Source organism: Geotrypetes seraphini, chromosome 12 (assembly GCF_902459505.1).
Source record: "Geotrypetes seraphini chromosome 12, aGeoSer1.1, whole genome shotgun sequence".
NCBI classification, from domain to species: domain Eukaryota; kingdom Metazoa; phylum Chordata; class Amphibia; order Gymnophiona; family Dermophiidae; genus Geotrypetes; species Geotrypetes seraphini.
This window is the reverse complement of record NC_047095.1, coordinates 86820861-86837663: the sequence shown is the minus strand read 5'-3', so window position 1 is coordinate 86837663 and position 16803 is coordinate 86820861. Positions and strand designations below refer to the sequence as shown.

Sequence of the window (16803 nt, the reverse complement as noted above, 5' to 3'; positions counted from 1 at the left end):
TGAGTGTCACTGATCATCCCATCTGACAGAAATAAGTGGTGGAACACACGCTATGGTTTTATACATGGGTGTGGGAGAGGTAAGTGTTTCTGAAAATGACTGGCTAGCTCCAAACAATTTATGAGGATTATTTCATAAATAATGCACACTATTTTTAAAAATTTACTTTTTTTTAATGCAAGTATTTCTTTACAATCCTTCAATATAGTGTCCCTGCTTTGCAATGACAAAGTCCCCATATCCGGGAAGCTTCATTATTCCAGCCAAGACACCATTTTAGTTCAGTTGCCAAATGGCTCAGGTACCTGCAGAAGAAAGCTCTTCCAGAGATGCAAAACGATGCCCACACATAGGTTGTTTCAATTTTGGAAAAAGGTAAAATTCTGGTGGTCTCATATCTGGACTGTAGGGAGCATGAGGTAACACCTCCCAGCCGTACTCATGTAGTTTTTCAATGACATTCCCTATTTGCGGGTGAGCATTGTCAAAGAATGAGTGGTCCAGCCAAGAGTTTCAAGTTTCAAGTTTCACGTTTATTAGGATTTTATATACTGCCTATCAAGATTATCTAAGCGATTTTTACAATCAGGTACTCAAGCATTTTCCCTATCTGTCCCGGTGGGCTCACAATCTATCTAACGTACTGAAGTCGAGTTTTGTGCATTTTTTTTGCAAAAAATCACAATAAAACACTGATGTGACACTTCTTCCACATGGAACTTTGTCTGTGATGATGATGCCTTCAAGAGCGTAAGCAAAAATTATGTTTTGATTGAGCTCATCAAAATTTTTTTGGTCGTGGGGAAGATGGAGCTCTCTACTCGTCATTGAAAAACTATGCGAATACAGCTGGGAGGCGTTACCTCATGTTGCTTACAGTCCAGACATGAGTCCACCAGACTTCAACCTTTTTCCAAAATTGAAACAATCTATGCGTGGACATCGTTTTGAATCTCTGGACCTGGGACCTGTGGTAAAATTAGACATCTGAACAGTAGCCCATATTGATAGCTACACCCTCTATTGGTTATCCCACACTTGAGATTAATATGTTCTTAGTCACCAGAACATATGTGCATATAGATATGTGTTACTCTGATCACACTCCACATAAACTCCACTCAAGTGTACACTGACAAAATATGTTCCATGAAATCATTGTACAGGTATATGCTTTTCCACTAGGCAGTATTCTATAAGCGATCATATATGTGCATAGGTGACTACTTACATACCACTATTTCTGCACCTTCCTACTGCATAAAGCATTGCTTTAATTGATTATGGGTGTATTTATGTAAGCCACCTAGGTTTTAAGTGGTTAATAAATATTTTAAATAAATAAACATACTGGACATTGATAGTGATAATCTTAGGCTCATTCATAATAACACCTAACACATGGAAGAGAAAATAGATTTTGCAAGTGAGAAACTCATTCCCTCTGATTCCTCTGGTGCTCTCGCTATCAGCAATTCCAGTCTTATGTGCTCAGAAAATCTGGCACTGTAGATACTTGTTCATGACATTTCTGGGACAGGATGGACTGTGCTGAGTAATTACAGCATACTGCATCATGGAGCTATCTCTAGTGCCCTCAGGCCACATGCAAACATATGCTTATCAGTTTATGGCCGTGGAAGCCAGTACTATCCTGAAAACTGTCTTAGCACCCTAGAAGGACAAGGTAGCCTTGGAGGGATGGAAAGGGATGGCAGTTTAAAATGGCCCTCTTAAAATGCCTGTCACCCTATGCTAAGACAATATCAATAATAAATTCACCCCTCCTTTCACTTATACTAAGGGCTCATTTTACTAAGGTGTGCTAGGGTTTTAACGCGTGGAATAGCGCGTGCTAGACCTTAACACCAGCAATGAGCTGGCGTTAGCTCTAGAAGTGTAGCGAGCAGTAATTTCCTGCATGCGCTAAAAATGCTAGCGCACCTTAGGAAAAGGAGCCCTAAGTATCCATATGATCCTCAGAAGGCATGAGCCATCTTCGCTGGATCATTTATGTATATATTTTTTTTTTATTTTTTATCTTTTTATATATATATATATATATATATATATATATATATATAAAAAGATTAAAAATATATATATATATATATATATACTGTATATTGTAATCTGACCCAGGGTAGTGGAATGCTCGTATGGCGCTAAATTGGGAGTGAATAGTACTAGACAGGTGAGAGGTGTCTGAGATGGACAGAGTGAGAGTGGGATGGTGGGGTGGTGTGTGGGTATGCTAGGGATGTGGGGGATTATGGGGGATGTCATGCAAAATGGAAGCTGTAGCAAGACTGTCGAATCTTGCGCAGACCATTGCTATAGGTTCTTGGTATTGTTGTTTATTGGATGCCTTCATTTTTCTATGCCTGTCATCACTTTTGTATGTAAGCTGTTGGTTGAGAAGTTTTTGTTGCAGTTTATCTTTAAATATCTAAACACTTATCTTAGAATTTGTTAAATGCCATTTAACAAATTCTAAGATAAATGTTTAGATATTTATACATATACAGTGGAACCTCGGTTTGCGAGTAATGCGGTTTGCGAGTGTTTTGCAAGACGAGCAAAATACTCCCGCAGACCTTAACTCGCAAAACGAGCATGTCCCGATAAACGAGCACCCCCCCCTGCTTTAACTGGCATCACACCCCCGTGCTGGAAGCGGCATCCTCCCGCCCACCCAAACAAGCTCCTTACCCCATCTGCTGCATGCTTTGCAAGTTAAGGAAAGATCCCGCCTCTTGCCTGGGCTGGGCCTTGAGCATCTGCACATGCTCAAGGCCTTCTGGCTCTCATTCTCTCTGAGATCTCAGAGAGAACGAGAGCCAGAAGGCCTTGAGCATGCGCAGATGCTCAAGGCCCAGCCCAGGCAAGAGTTAACTGGCACCGGCAAGCAGCAGATGGGGTAAGGAGTTTGTTTGGGAGGGCAGGCGGATGCCGCTTCCAGCACAGGGGTGCGATGCAGTTCTCAGGGGGGAGCATTCGGGGGTGGGAGTGCAATGCCAGTTTGAGCGGGGGGGGGAGTGATGGAGCAGCGCTGGTAGCCTCGGGGGGGGGGGGAGGTGGAACGTATCAAGTGAGTTTCCCTTACTTCCTATGGGGAAACTCGCTTTGATATATGAGCAATTTGGTTTACGAGCATGCTTCTGGAACGAATTATGCTCGTAAACCAAGGTTCCACTTTTAAAGATAAAAAACAATTTTAAAAAATATACATAAATGATCTGGTGAAGATGATGGGTCAAGCATTTTATGATGCATGAATGAAGAGCCTGATGAGGATCATATGGATACTTAGTATAGTCTAAAGAATACATAATAAGATCTTTAAGTCTGTCCCCATATGCCTTATGATGAGGACCATATACCATTTTAGTAGCCTTCCTCTGGACCAACTCCATCCTTTTTATATCTTTTTGAAGGTGTGGTCTCCAGAATTGTACACAATATTCTAAATGAGGTCTCACCAGAGTCTTATACAGGGGCATCCATACTTCCTTTTTCCTACTGGCCATACCCCTCTCTATGCATCCTAGTATCCTTCTAGCTTCCACCATCACCTTTTGGCCACCTTAAGATCATCACATACAATCACACCCAAGTCCTGCTCTTCTGTCATGTAAATAAGTTCTTCACCCCATAAACTGTACCGTTCCTTTGGGATTTTGCAGCCCAAATGCATGACCTTGCATTTCTTAGCATTAAATTTTAGCTGCCAAATTTCAGACCATTCTTCAAGTTTCGCTAGGTCTTTCTTCATAATATTCATACCATCCAGGGTGTCAACTCTATTGCAGATTTTGGTACCATCTGCAAAGAGGCAAATATTATCTGATAGGCCTCTTCTTTTTAACATTTTTATAAGCGATATTGCTGAAGAGCTATTACTTATCTCCTGTACATTGCCTTGGGTGAATCTCTTCATAAAGGCAGTTAATAAATCCCAATAAATAAATAAAATGATTGCCTTAATGGACTATGCATGGACAACTTGGGCTTTGATGAGACTCTGAACCCCCCCCCCTCTCCATGATTGGAGTACAGTGTGAGTTACTGAGTGGAGAGAAACCCCAGGAAAATACAGTAAATTTATTTGTCTGTATACCTTATGGCTAAGTGTCATACATAGGGGCTTATGCGTGATTGCCAGAGGGTATCAGTTTGTAATACAGAAACACACAGCATACACGAGTGATCAATTATTACCTCTGCTGCGACGGCGACTCCTCGATGGGTCTGTGTAAAAGGTTAACTGAGGTTCATTGTCCGCTTCCGTCCCAGAGTCTCCATCTGGATTCAGAAAAGCCGAGCCAGCTAGGAAGACAATAAAATATCTATAAAGATTATCTATGCTACATTTACTATACAGTTGACTGAAAAACAAAGCAAGCAAGCCTCCAGGAAGTGGACATGGTTTTAAATTATACAGTCAGATCGAGTGCTTGACAAGGAAGTACACTGCCCATGGATCAGCACACCAGATCCTGCCAATTTGTCTCCACACCAACATGGGTCTTTGAGGACTCTGGTAAAAGCTACAAATTTGTGGATCAACAGAAAAAATATTTAGACATATTTTACTGTTTCATACCCTGTATAGAAATTCTGGAACCAACGGTCACTAACCCTTGGATCCTATATAGGGCACCCAAACTTAGGAACAATTCTGCCATGCACACCCAACTAAATTGTGTAATAAGCCAATTAACAGCCATAATTGGGCGCTAACATTCAATTAATGGTGTTAACTGGCACCAATTTGGATTTATATGCGCATCTTGCCAGTTGCATTATCTGGCTTGGTAGCCACCTGGGGTGGAGCAATTCTCCCTCCTCCAGGCAGTGGGATAGGCATGGATCAGTTGCCTCTGCCCCAGAACAGGAAGGAGATGTCAGAGGGGGCTAGGGGCCAGCAGAGCCAATGGCCACATGCAGCGGGACTGCAGTGCCACAATCGCTCCGTGCATCCCCCCCAACTCCCTGCACTCAGGGCATACCACCCCCACTGTCCTGCTCTTGGTACACTATGGCATCAAATGGAAATCTGGTAACCCTAGGTCAGGGGCAATCTCCTTAGGTGCTTGTAAAGTTATAGAATTAGGGGGATAAGTGCCCAACTTGGGCACCAGGATTTACACCAGGTTTTAGTTTGTGTAAGTCCTTGCAATAATGTTGGGTATATAAACGCAAACCAAGGGCCCATTTTACAAAGCCGCGCTAGTGGCTGCTGTGTGGTAACGGCCCCAAAGCCCATAGAGATTTAAAGGGCTTCGGGGCTGTTGCCACGTGGCAGCTGCTAACGCAGCTTTGTAAAACAGGCCCTAAGTGCCCTTCAAAAGTTGTGCCTACTGCAGATTTTTTATGGAGCTCAAATTTTAGTGCCATTTATTGTGTCCAGTCCTAAGTTAGCTAAGGGAGTTTTTACTAAGATGCACTAAGAAATGGGCTTAGCACATTTTAAAGTGTCACTTTTTCACATATTGAGCCCATTTCTAATGGGCTCCTAAAACAGAGCATTTTTCTTTTTCCAGGCCCTATGCAAATTTTTTTAATTAATGCACTAAACCTGTAAAAATATCAACAGAGAAGCACTTATCGTCTACTATTTAGGAGGCACTAAGGGGAAAATTCAATAAATAACGCCTAAATTGTAGGCGCCTACATCATTAAAAACCAGTTTCAAAATTAGAGTTAATGACATCATTAATGAGTTTTATAAGCTCATAATGACAGAAAAATAAAGGTTAATAGAGATGTAGGTGCCAGATGCAGGAAGTTTCACCCCCAGAATTTTCACCTCCACACATTTCGCTCCCAGGATATTTTGCCCCCAGGAACTTTTGCCCTCAACATTCACTGCAGTACTAAATGGCAATATAATGATCATTAAGCGTTATCATCACTGTTTTTGTTGGCCTTGCTCATTTGAATAAGCCACTCAAGTAAATTTTTATGGCTACACAGCTTTTTTTTTTTTTTCATTGTGCACATTTCAAATCTAGGGTCTAGGACAGTTTAATTGCGTCTGTTTCAGCATGATGCACTGTCCACGATGAATCCGATACTTCTCCCTGCTCTCCCCATTGCAGCATCACCAGTGCACCTCTTCTGGTCATGTGGGAAGGGACAATGCCCCCCTCTACTATGATATGAAAAATAAAAATTTAATTGTGATGGGGTATGCATTCAATTCTGGTCTCCTTATCTCAAGAAAGATATAGTAGTGCTGGAAAAGGTTTAAAGAAGAGCAACCAAGATGATAAAGGGGATAGAACTCCTCTCATATGAGGAAAGACTAAAAAGGTTAGGGCTCTTCATCTTGGAAAAAAGAAGGCTGAGGGGAGATATAATTGAAGTCTGCAAAATCCTGAGTGGAGTAGAATGGGTACAAGTGGATCGATTTTTCACTCTGTCAAAAATTGCAAAGACTAGGGGACACTGAATGAAATTGTAGGGAAATACTTTTAAAACCAATAGGAGGAAATTTTTTTCACTTGGAGAACAGTTAAGCTCTGGAACGCATTGGCAGAGGTTGTGGTAAAAGAGGATAGCGTAGCTGGTTTTAAGAAAGGTTTGGACAAATTCCTGGAGAAAAAGTCCATAGTCTGTTATTAAGACATGGGGGAAGCCTCTGCTTGCCCTGGATCAGTACATGGAATATTGCTACTCCTTGGATTTTGGCCAGGTACTCGTGACCTGGATTGGCCACCATGAGAATGGGCTACTGGGCTTGATGGACCATTGGTTTGACCCAGTAAGGCTATTCTTATGTTCTTATGTAATGCCCCCCCCCCCCCACACACACACACACATATCCCCAATATATGAAAAATAAAATTTCATTGTGGCTTTATTATGTATGGGTCAAGTGAAATAAATGATAAGGTGGTATATCAAATTTTTAATAAATTTTATAAACTTAAAGATTACAATGGTATGTTCAGATGAACAGACATTTGCAAAATGAGAGGTCAATGCTGGATCAGTAATGGCTATTGATATTGCAGCTTAGCACAACAGTCAATGTTGAGAATGAAACATCCAGGGACAAAAAATCCCGGGAGTGAAATGTATGGGGGCAAAAATTCCAGGGGTGAAATGTGGGGTATGAAATATGGGAGGTGAAACTTCTGGATGCTGTAAGCACCTACACACAAGCACCTACCATCATGTAGCAGTGGTTAGGGGCAGATCAGGGGCGTTTTTTTTAAAGTTAAGTGTTGGTAAGCATGGTAAATCCTGCAATGTAGGAACGATTCTGTTACAGACACCTAATGTATGATGACATATATATGCCCTCATTACAGGCACCTACAAATGCCAGGTACTTGTGACCTGTATTGATCACTGTTGAAAACAGGATACTGGGCAAGATGGACCATTGGTTTGACCCATTATATCTATTCTTTTGCCTATTTTATAGGTGGTTCAGGCTCATGTGCCAATTCCACACTAATTAGTGCATGGCAATGTAGATGCACTAACTGAGTGTGCAGAAGTGCCTAATCTCTGTTCCCAGACACATCGTCTCTCATAAAAATAAAAAAATAAAAAATAATTTTCATGTGGTTTGTGCACACTTTCAGAACTTACCACAAACAAAGCAGAGCAGACCAACAAATCAAAAATACAAGCATTTATTTTTCAATATGCTTGACATGGCCTATGGTAAGTCCTTTTAAGATATGGTGAGCATGTGCTAATGCTTACTAGTGCTGTCCAAGTCGGTGAAAAAAATTTTGATTCGATTTGGCCTATTGAATTGATTTTTTTTTTTTCAATTCAATTTGATTCACTGTTCCTACCCAATCGAGCATTTCATTCAAACGGCCTGGCAGGTTTATTTTTGCAGCCTCTTTACCCACTCCAGCCCTCTTTGCCCTCTCCAACCCCACACCAGTGCTGTGGTGTAAACAAAATAAAAAAGACTTTTCCTCTCTCTATTAAGTCCTAGCTCAAACTCGCTGTCTAACATTAGCTCTGGCAGGATACACATTTGAAATCTGACATACTGTAATCACAAAGCAGAAAATTATTTTTCTACCTTTTTTATAGTGAATCGATTCGATTCACTGAAGTGAATCAGAGAATTGATTCAAATCGAGCAGCAGTAGTGCTTACCATAGCTTGGTAAAAGAAGCCCATAGTGCAGTGCAAGGGGGTTGTACGTATAGGCAGAACAAAGGAGGGGCATGGGCATGTCTCTAACTTATACACTAACTTATAGAATACTACAAGAATACATTTAGGCTTGCCCATTACCTTTGCCATTGACCTGGCATAAGTGTTCATGTCTAAATTTAGGTGTGCCAGTTTGGGTTTTCATAGGTTCTTATACAAGTTGCATGAAATGGCATTTCACGATAGTATTTGTTGGTCTGACTGCTTTATATTCTGAAATAATATCAATGATCACCTTTGTTGGGACTGGAGGACAGAAAAGGACCATTTATGCGAGAACAGTAGAATGAAAGTTTCCTTTCTCCTTTTGTTGGGAGGCTAATGAAGGGGGAATTTTTCTCTTTTGTCTGTAAGGGTTTAGGAGAAACAGAATACCACACTTGGATGAAATTGCCCTCTTAAGAAGTACTAGGATAGCACTGACTGGTACAATACCTCGAGATTTGTTATTGATCCTCTTCCTCTGCGTACTGGATGTGTGGGATAACAGTGTGGCCTGCTGGTGGTTGGAGTCTATGGGACTAGTAGCAATGATGTTATCCTTGTACTTATTCATCAAGGACAGCTTGGCATTGTCGCTTCCTGAGCAGGAAGAATTTAAGGCAAATACTTTCAGAAGGAGAAAAAAAAGAAGAAGAAAATTCATGTTTAAATAAAGAGTTTGGTTTAACAACATTGGTTGGGTGAAGGTATGAAGTTGATGGTCCTACCATGGTTCCTAGAGAACTTGTAGGCCAGGGATTCATAAGTTGCATCTTACACACACACACATTTTTAAGAGAACTAAAATCAGAAGTAATTCTCCTCATCTACTGTGGAATCCTGAGCGTTCCATCTAACTTAGCAATACAATATTGAAACATGCTAACATAATAAATAGCTGAAAAAGAATGACTGATCCATGGTAAGCTGTATTGTAGAAAAGCATTAGCATCATATCTATATTATTTGGATGTTCTTATATGCTATGATGGTACTATTTGTATTGTTATATTTCTCTTATATGAATTTTCTGCAATGCTGTTAAATGTCCTATTAATAGGTTTCAATTTGCTATTTTCAAATTTACCTTTTGATTATATGGCTTTTATAGGTTAGAATGTTTGACGTTGAATGTTGAATATAAGTTTTATCCAGATGTTTTCCCTGTAATTGGATGGGGTGACACATTTAAAAATAAATTGAATGAGAGTATACATGAGGTTAGGAAGTACCGGTAGATGACTGAAAATAAGTTGGTTTTAAATGTGCCTAAAACACAGATTATGTTTGTAGGAAAAAAAGATGATGAGATTTGGCCTATGACTGTGAATGTATGTGATATTGTGATACCAGTACAGAGTTGTATCTGTTGGGTGTTATACTGGACTCTAAGTTGACAATGAGTGCAAAAATATCTCAAGTAGTGAAGTCTTCTTTCTTTAAGTTACCTTTAGTTTCACAATGCAATTTTTGTACAATTTTGCATTGTGAAACTAACTATTTACAATTGATTACTGCAATGCTTTGAATTTAGGAACAGCAAAATGTATGATTAAAGTGTTGCAATTAATTCAAAATGATACTGCAGGTCACATTTTGATAGGAGGGAATCAAATAATGCATATATCTAAAACCTGTTGTAAAGCAGCTTCATTGATTACCAGTAAAATATCTAGTATAGTATAAGATATTGACATTGATTTATCAAATTCTTTATGGGCAGGTACCTTTTGTATTTGCATAGGCCTGTATTTGCATAGGACTGTTTTTTTAGGCACTGGAGCTCAGAAAAATACCATTTAAATGTTTTAAACTGATTTTCAAGGTGCCTATCGGCACTGGAATCGCACCTCCATTGGTGTTTTACAGCGCCTAATGCCACTGTAGGCGTGGCTAATGCTGGAAATGGTGTTAGGTGCCATAAAGCACCTATAAAGGTACTTTATGGCACCTAACACATCACATGACAGGTAGGCACCAGAAAAGTAGGCCTGGAAAACCCTGGCCTACATTTCCATTGCCTACCTTTGTCGGAGGTGTTATTCTCTAAGCGGCGCCAGCATGTTATTGACACATGATTGGAGCCCGCTTTAAAGGCAGCCACCAACAATGTCACCAGTTGGAGAATCTGGGCCAAAAAACATTATCTTTGTATGTACCAAATAGATCATTGAAATCAGAGTCAGCGATGAAATTGATAATTGAAACTGCGCGTTATACATTAACAAGTCAAGTTAAATTTTCAGTTGGAGGTTCCAGATTATGGAATGCACTTCCAGGTAGTTTAAGATTATGCAGAAATGCTGCACATTTTAGGCAATTTCTTAAAACTCATTTATTTGTGGTAGAGTATTATGGTTAACTATTGACATCAAGAAAAAAGGATGAAATGTGGAGTTAAATATGAAACTGCTTTTTTTGCTGTATGTTTGTAAGTCTGGAGTTTTTGGTTTTGGGGGTTTTTTTTTAGAATTATGTATGGGTTTTATTGTAACCCACCTAGGTATTAGGCGGGCAAGAAATTTTTAAAATTTATATTTGGTCATTTTACTATTATTATGCTGTTAACAAAATTGTAAGTTTTGTGCTTGCTGTACTCCATCTTGGGTGAATCGTTTCATAAAGGCAGTGCCTGATTAGATTTTTGGCCATTACTTAAGTCAATTCAGTTATTTTGTAAACCGCTTCAAATCCTTTGGGAGATTTAGCAATATATAAGACACCGCATTAAATGAAATGAAATCCCCCCAAAATAAATAAATCCCTTTGCTCTTTCTGTCCACGCTGATGATGATAGGGGAGAGTGGTGCAGTAGTTAAAGCTACAGCTTCAGCATCCTGGGGTTGTGGATTCAAACCCCCGCTGCTCCTTGTGACCTTGGGCAAGTTACTTAATCCCCCCATTGCCCCAGGTACATTAGCTAGATTGTGAGCCCGCTGAAACAGACAGGGAAAAATGCTTGAGTACCTGAATAAATTTATGTAAACGGTTCTGAGCAATCCTGGGAGAACGGTATAGAAAATTGAATAAAATAAAAAAAATAAAAATATATCCACACTGTCAGCCGTAGAAGAGTGCTTCCAACAGAGTTTGCCATGTCTTGGCTCTTTATTATCCTGGGTAGATATACATATACATATACATATTATACTCGATCCAATATCATTTTCTCATGTCTTTCCAAGATGCTTTGTAAAAATCTAAATGTTTATGAAAAATAGTTAAATGGTTGCCTAAATCTCCAGTCTCCTTGTTCCTGTGGTATTGCTGGAAAATATCTGGCCAACACCACTCTACAGTGGTAATTCAAGTTGTTTCTTAGGACTTTGTAACCTTGTAACCTGTTGGTTTTAGGAGTGTTTATTTGTAAGTGTACATTCAGTTTGTCGAGTTGCCTTCGAAAATCTAATGTGTGCAAGATCAGTTTAATGTACATCAACCTAGGAATTTCCATTAATAAAAACATGTTAACCCACATTAAAAAAATTCTAATGTGGGTTAACATGTTTTATTAATGCAAATGTGTAAAATGAACTGAAGAAAATTGGGGGAAAAATCTAATTTTCCCAAAATAAACCCAGTCAACCCACAGCTAATGTGTCACTAAGAGGGAAACTCATCATGCAGCATTAGGGCCTTAATGCACGTTAAGGGAATTTGCACACATTAATTACTAAAGGCCTGTTGTATAAGTATGGGCTTTTAGCATTTAACACATGCTTATTCCCTTAACATACATTAAGGTGCATTAAGGCCCTAATGCTGCTTGATGAATTCACCCCTAGGTTGCACGGCATTTCCTATATCTGCTCCTAATCCGTGACACTGTCTCTGTTTACCAGTACAGTACTTGATCTCCATTCAAGATGGTTCTTCAACTCATTCCCTACAGAACACCTAGGAATTTTTTGTTCTTAGCTAACATTGCAGATGGTAGGCTCTCATCCACATCTGGGAGATTAAAGTCATCTATTAGCAAACCTTCATCTTTTGCACATCACCCTCTTCTTATTTTTCGTCCCTGCGCCGAACTCGTATATAATACTCTCATGTCCACAGAACTTCTTTAAGGATTCTCCAGACCAACAACTTTTCTCTGCTCTCCAATTATTCCAGTGGTTACTGCTGTAAACTACTGCTCCTACTATAGGGGTCCTTTTACAAAGCTGTGGTAAGCATTGAGCACACTCCTATGGGGGTCTTTCTACCATGCTAAGGCCATTTTTACTGCGATCATAAAACCCCTTATTGTCTATTAATTTCATTTATGGTCATATGCTAATGCTACCATTAGTGCACAGAGTCAACCAAGGAAGTTGACCCAATGTATCCACAGAGAGACGAAAGTCCAAAACAAAAGACACTGTGGAGGCAGATGTTTCTGATGTAGACTTTATTGTTGGACCCAAATTAAATTAATAGAAAATAAGGGGTTTTAGGATTGCAGTAAAAATGGCCTTAGCATGATCCACTTTATTGATCATACTTGTGGATTATTTCGTTGAAACAACAGGAAAGTCTGCATCAGGAACATCTGCCTCCACAGCGTCTTTGGTTTTTGACCATTAGTGCACAGCCATTTTTTTTTTAAAATGCTGTGAGCACTTATTGTCATCTTTTAAGGAGGCAATAAAGGATCTTGCGTTAACTGTGTGCTAACCCAGTTAGCATGCAGTGATGTCGATGCGCTAACCAGTTAACACGGGAATGCTTGCTCTCAGTCTTGACATAGACCCTCACAAAACACAGGCATAAGTCAAAGCTAATACAGGATGCTTTAGTATGTCCTGGTTTAGGCTTTTTCTTTTTTCTTTTTGTTACATTAAGAATGTGTTAGCACGATGCAGCTTACTCAAAGGACACCATAAAGTGTTATCCTTCTCTACTCTCCTGAATCCTTCTCTTCTAAAAAATTATACTCTAGGATGTTATATTCCAGTCCTGGTGGTCTATCATGCCAATTTATAGGAGTAATAATATAGAATGGTACAAAAGAAAAAATAAAAGAATACAAAACAAAAATAAAATAAAATGTAACAAAACAAAATGAAACGGTTCTGTGGTTTTGTTAAGACTTTTTGCTTTCACACACAGAACTCTCCTAAACTCATGCTCTCTTTAGGGCTCTTTTATTAAAGCTTAGTGCACACTAATGGAATCTTCTGACACAGACCCCATACTATTTTGGTTGCTTTCCACTGAAGCTCTTTGAATCGTTACTATAGATTATTAGCAAGATATATCCTCTAAATACAGTACTCCAAATGGGGCCTTGCTAATGACTCGTACTTTTTTTTTTTTTAACTTTAGACAGAAAGAGAATTTGTAACAGCTGTGATTTCTGTATGATGTTCTGACCCCCAAAGCTGGCAGGAGTGCTGAAGCACTGCTGTTTGGTCTTTTGTGTTAGCACAGCAGAAATAATTTACTTTTTCTTTTGGTTTCAATATAATTTTTATAGTTAAGCATTTTATATCCTTATAAAAAATGTTTTAAAAAATATGTGGGGTAGATAGTTGCTAAGGGCAGGAGGGTGGAATTTATTTTTTTTTAAAAAGGCAAATAGTACTAATAATGGCAGTTTGAAGAATAAACATTGCGTTATTGACTAAATAAATAATGTACAATAATGGCTAACTTGCTGATTTCATTGGTTTATTTTGTCATAAAAATTGTTGTCTTGATGGATTTATTCGTATATAGATATACCAGGGGAGTGCTGAAAAGTTCTGAGCCCAACCAACTAACTTCCTAAATTCTGAGTGTTATTTTGTCGCTGTAGCTGAAAAGAGTGTTATCTTATTTCATTAAGTGCCAAAAAGAATTCTTCAGATCATTGATAGAACCATATTCACCTCATTCTCTGCTTGGCTGGACTGGGAACTTTTCAGCACCCCTTCGTAACCAGAGCTGAGATTGTGATGTCATAATGCCTCATTCCACCAATTAGAGCCAACCTCATCAGTGATGTTGCAGTGGATTGATTGCCCTGTACTTGGCTCACTTTTATTACATACGAGGAGGGGCTGTAAAGGTCTCAGCCCAACCCATCAACTTCCTAAATTCTGAGCATTATTTTGCCACTGTAGCTGAAAAGAGTGGTATCTTATTTTGTTAAGTGCCAATTTGCAGAAACAAAATTCTGTGTTTTGACATTGTTTCAGATCATTAATTGAACCATATCCAGGTCATTCTCTTCTTGGTTGGGTTGAGAACTTCTCAGCATCCCCTCGTACATGGATTACTCAGTATTTTTTTTTTATTTCAAATAGTAAAGTTCATTCATTCATTATATGTAGAAGGTTATGAGTGCATCTAGTTATTAGTCACACTACGTTCATATACTTGTACATTATCCTCATTAACATGGCGTTATATTCCTGCTACTAGATTTCTGGCAAATACACTGGAGAGATAAGTTATTTATGCCATCCACATGGTTCTCAGTCCTTTGAAGAATCTCCCAGACCTTTGGGGGTTTTGGAATTACATGCCACTGGAAATGAATTTATTTAATGGGATGTATGGCAAAATTTACTTTCATAAAATGGCTATCCTTGCTCTATTGTTTGAGCCAGGTCAGGGTAAATACAAATGGGTTTGCCATTCACGGTTTCCTCCTAGATCGAGACATCCAGCGAGGCACTATCTCATCACTGTGTTTTTCCCTGACTACTAAACCACTAGCTAATGTGATAATAAATAAATAAATAAATAATAATAAATAAATAAATAATAATAAATAATAATAAATAAATAATAATAAATAAATAAATAAGCATAATTCAGGATTGGAGTTGAGAGGAGCAAAGTGAAGTCTCCTTGTATTCAGATGATATAGTAGAGTATACAAGGGGGTGCTGAAAAGTTCTCATCCAACCATCCAACTTCCTAAATTCTGAGCGTTACTTTGCCACTCTAACTGAAAAGAAATTCTCTGTTTTGACATTGTTTCAGATCATTGATTGAACCATAGCCACATCTTTCTCTTTTTGGTTGGGCTACGAATCTTTCAGCACCCCCTCGTATACAGGCTACTCATCCTTGAGCACACTTTATAGAACTGCGCTTAGCACAGAATTTTCTCTGCACCAAATTGTTAAGCGCCATTTATGGAATTCCCCCAATATGACCACGATGAAATGAATCACAATTTTGGAGACGGGGAGGTATATTTTACAGAAACATAGAAACATGATGGCAGATAAAGGCCAAATGGCCCATCTAGTCTGCCCATCCGCAGTAATCATTATCTCTTTCTCTCTCTGAGAGATCCCACGTGTCTATCCCAGGCCCTCTTGAATTCAGACACAGTCTCTGTCTCCACCACCTCTTCCGGGAGACTATTTCACGCATTTCATGTCTGACATGGAGTGGCCTAAAGGTTAGAGCTGCAGCCTCAGCACACTGAGGTTGTGAGTTTGATCCCAGCCTGCTCCGTGAGACGTTGTGCAAATCACTTAACCCTCCATTGCCCAAAGTAGTACAGTTAGATTGTAAGTCTACCAGGATAGATAGGGAAAATAATTAAGAGTACCTGATTACTATTTAAAATATTGTAAACTGCTTTGGGTGAATCTCTTCATTAAAAGACAGTTAATAAATATAAATTTTAAAAATTATGCTACTTATAAAAGAAAAAAAAAAAAGATAGCAGAATAATTTATTTAGTTATAAAATTTGTATGGGGGTTGTCCTGGTCACGGGGTGGTCTATAGCTGGAAAATTACCCCAGGGTCCATTAGAACACTTACAGTATTTGTTACCAGTCCTGTCCCCACTTTGATCTCAACACGCTTACATTTCTACTAGGAACACTGGCCAAAAAATTTTACCAAACATAGCACAGAGGCAGGAAGGGGGTGCTCTGATTCCTTTACTGAACTTAAGTGCAAAATAGTACAGCTGTACATCACTGAACACTATAAAGCAGGGGTGTCGAACTCAATCACATAAGGGGCTGAAATCTAAAACATAGGCTAAGTCGTGGGTCAAATTTTTTATTAAGATACTTAGTGGTCCTTTTATTAAGGTACGCTAACAGATTTAGCACGTGCTAAATTCGTACCTTAATAAAGACTTTTCCTCTCTCTTTTAGGTCCTTGTTCACACTTGCTGTCTAACACCAGCTCTGTCAGGATACACATTTCAAATCTGACATATTGCAATCACAAAATAGAAAGTAAAATTATTTTTTCTACCTTTTGTTGTCTGGTCATTAATCAAATCATAAGTGGCTTGCCAGGGTCTCCTGTCCACTTGTCATTTTCTTCTTTTTCCATGCTAACCATCCATCTTCCATCTCTGTCCTTCCCTTCCATTTCCCTTCCCTCCCCTGGAGGTCTGGCATCTTTCCTTTTTTTGTCTCCATCCCCGCAGCTGCAGCAATGGGCCCCACCATCCACAGATCCATCATCTCTCCTTTTCTCAACTACCCTTTCATCTAGCATCTCTCCCTCCTTCCCTACCACCCCAGGGTCTACCATCTCTCCCTTTCTCTTCCCAACTACCCTCCTATCCAGAATCTCTATCTTCCCTTGTGTCCAACTTCCCTTGTGTCTATCGTCCCTTGTGTCCAACTTCTTCCCTTTCTGTTCCTTCCCTCCCTCCATCCCATTGTCCATC

The 16803-nt window shown here is 39.3% G+C and overlaps 1 protein-coding gene across 1 annotated transcript in view; it reads right to left on the bottom strand.

The window, feature by feature from the left end:
* ASTN1 (astrotactin 1) overlaps nucleotides 1–16803 on the bottom strand; it is a 463118-nt gene that overhangs the window by 323897 nt on the left and 122418 nt on the right. Inside the window, exons 4-5 of the mRNA XM_033915539.1 lie at nucleotides 8632–8778; nucleotides 4222–4329 (exon numbers count right to left, since the gene is read on the bottom strand). Of these exons, the coding sequence (XP_033771430.1) occupies nucleotides 4222–4329; nucleotides 8632–8778 (255 nt within the window). The remainder of the gene's footprint in view (nucleotides 1–4221; nucleotides 4330–8631; nucleotides 8779–16803) is intronic.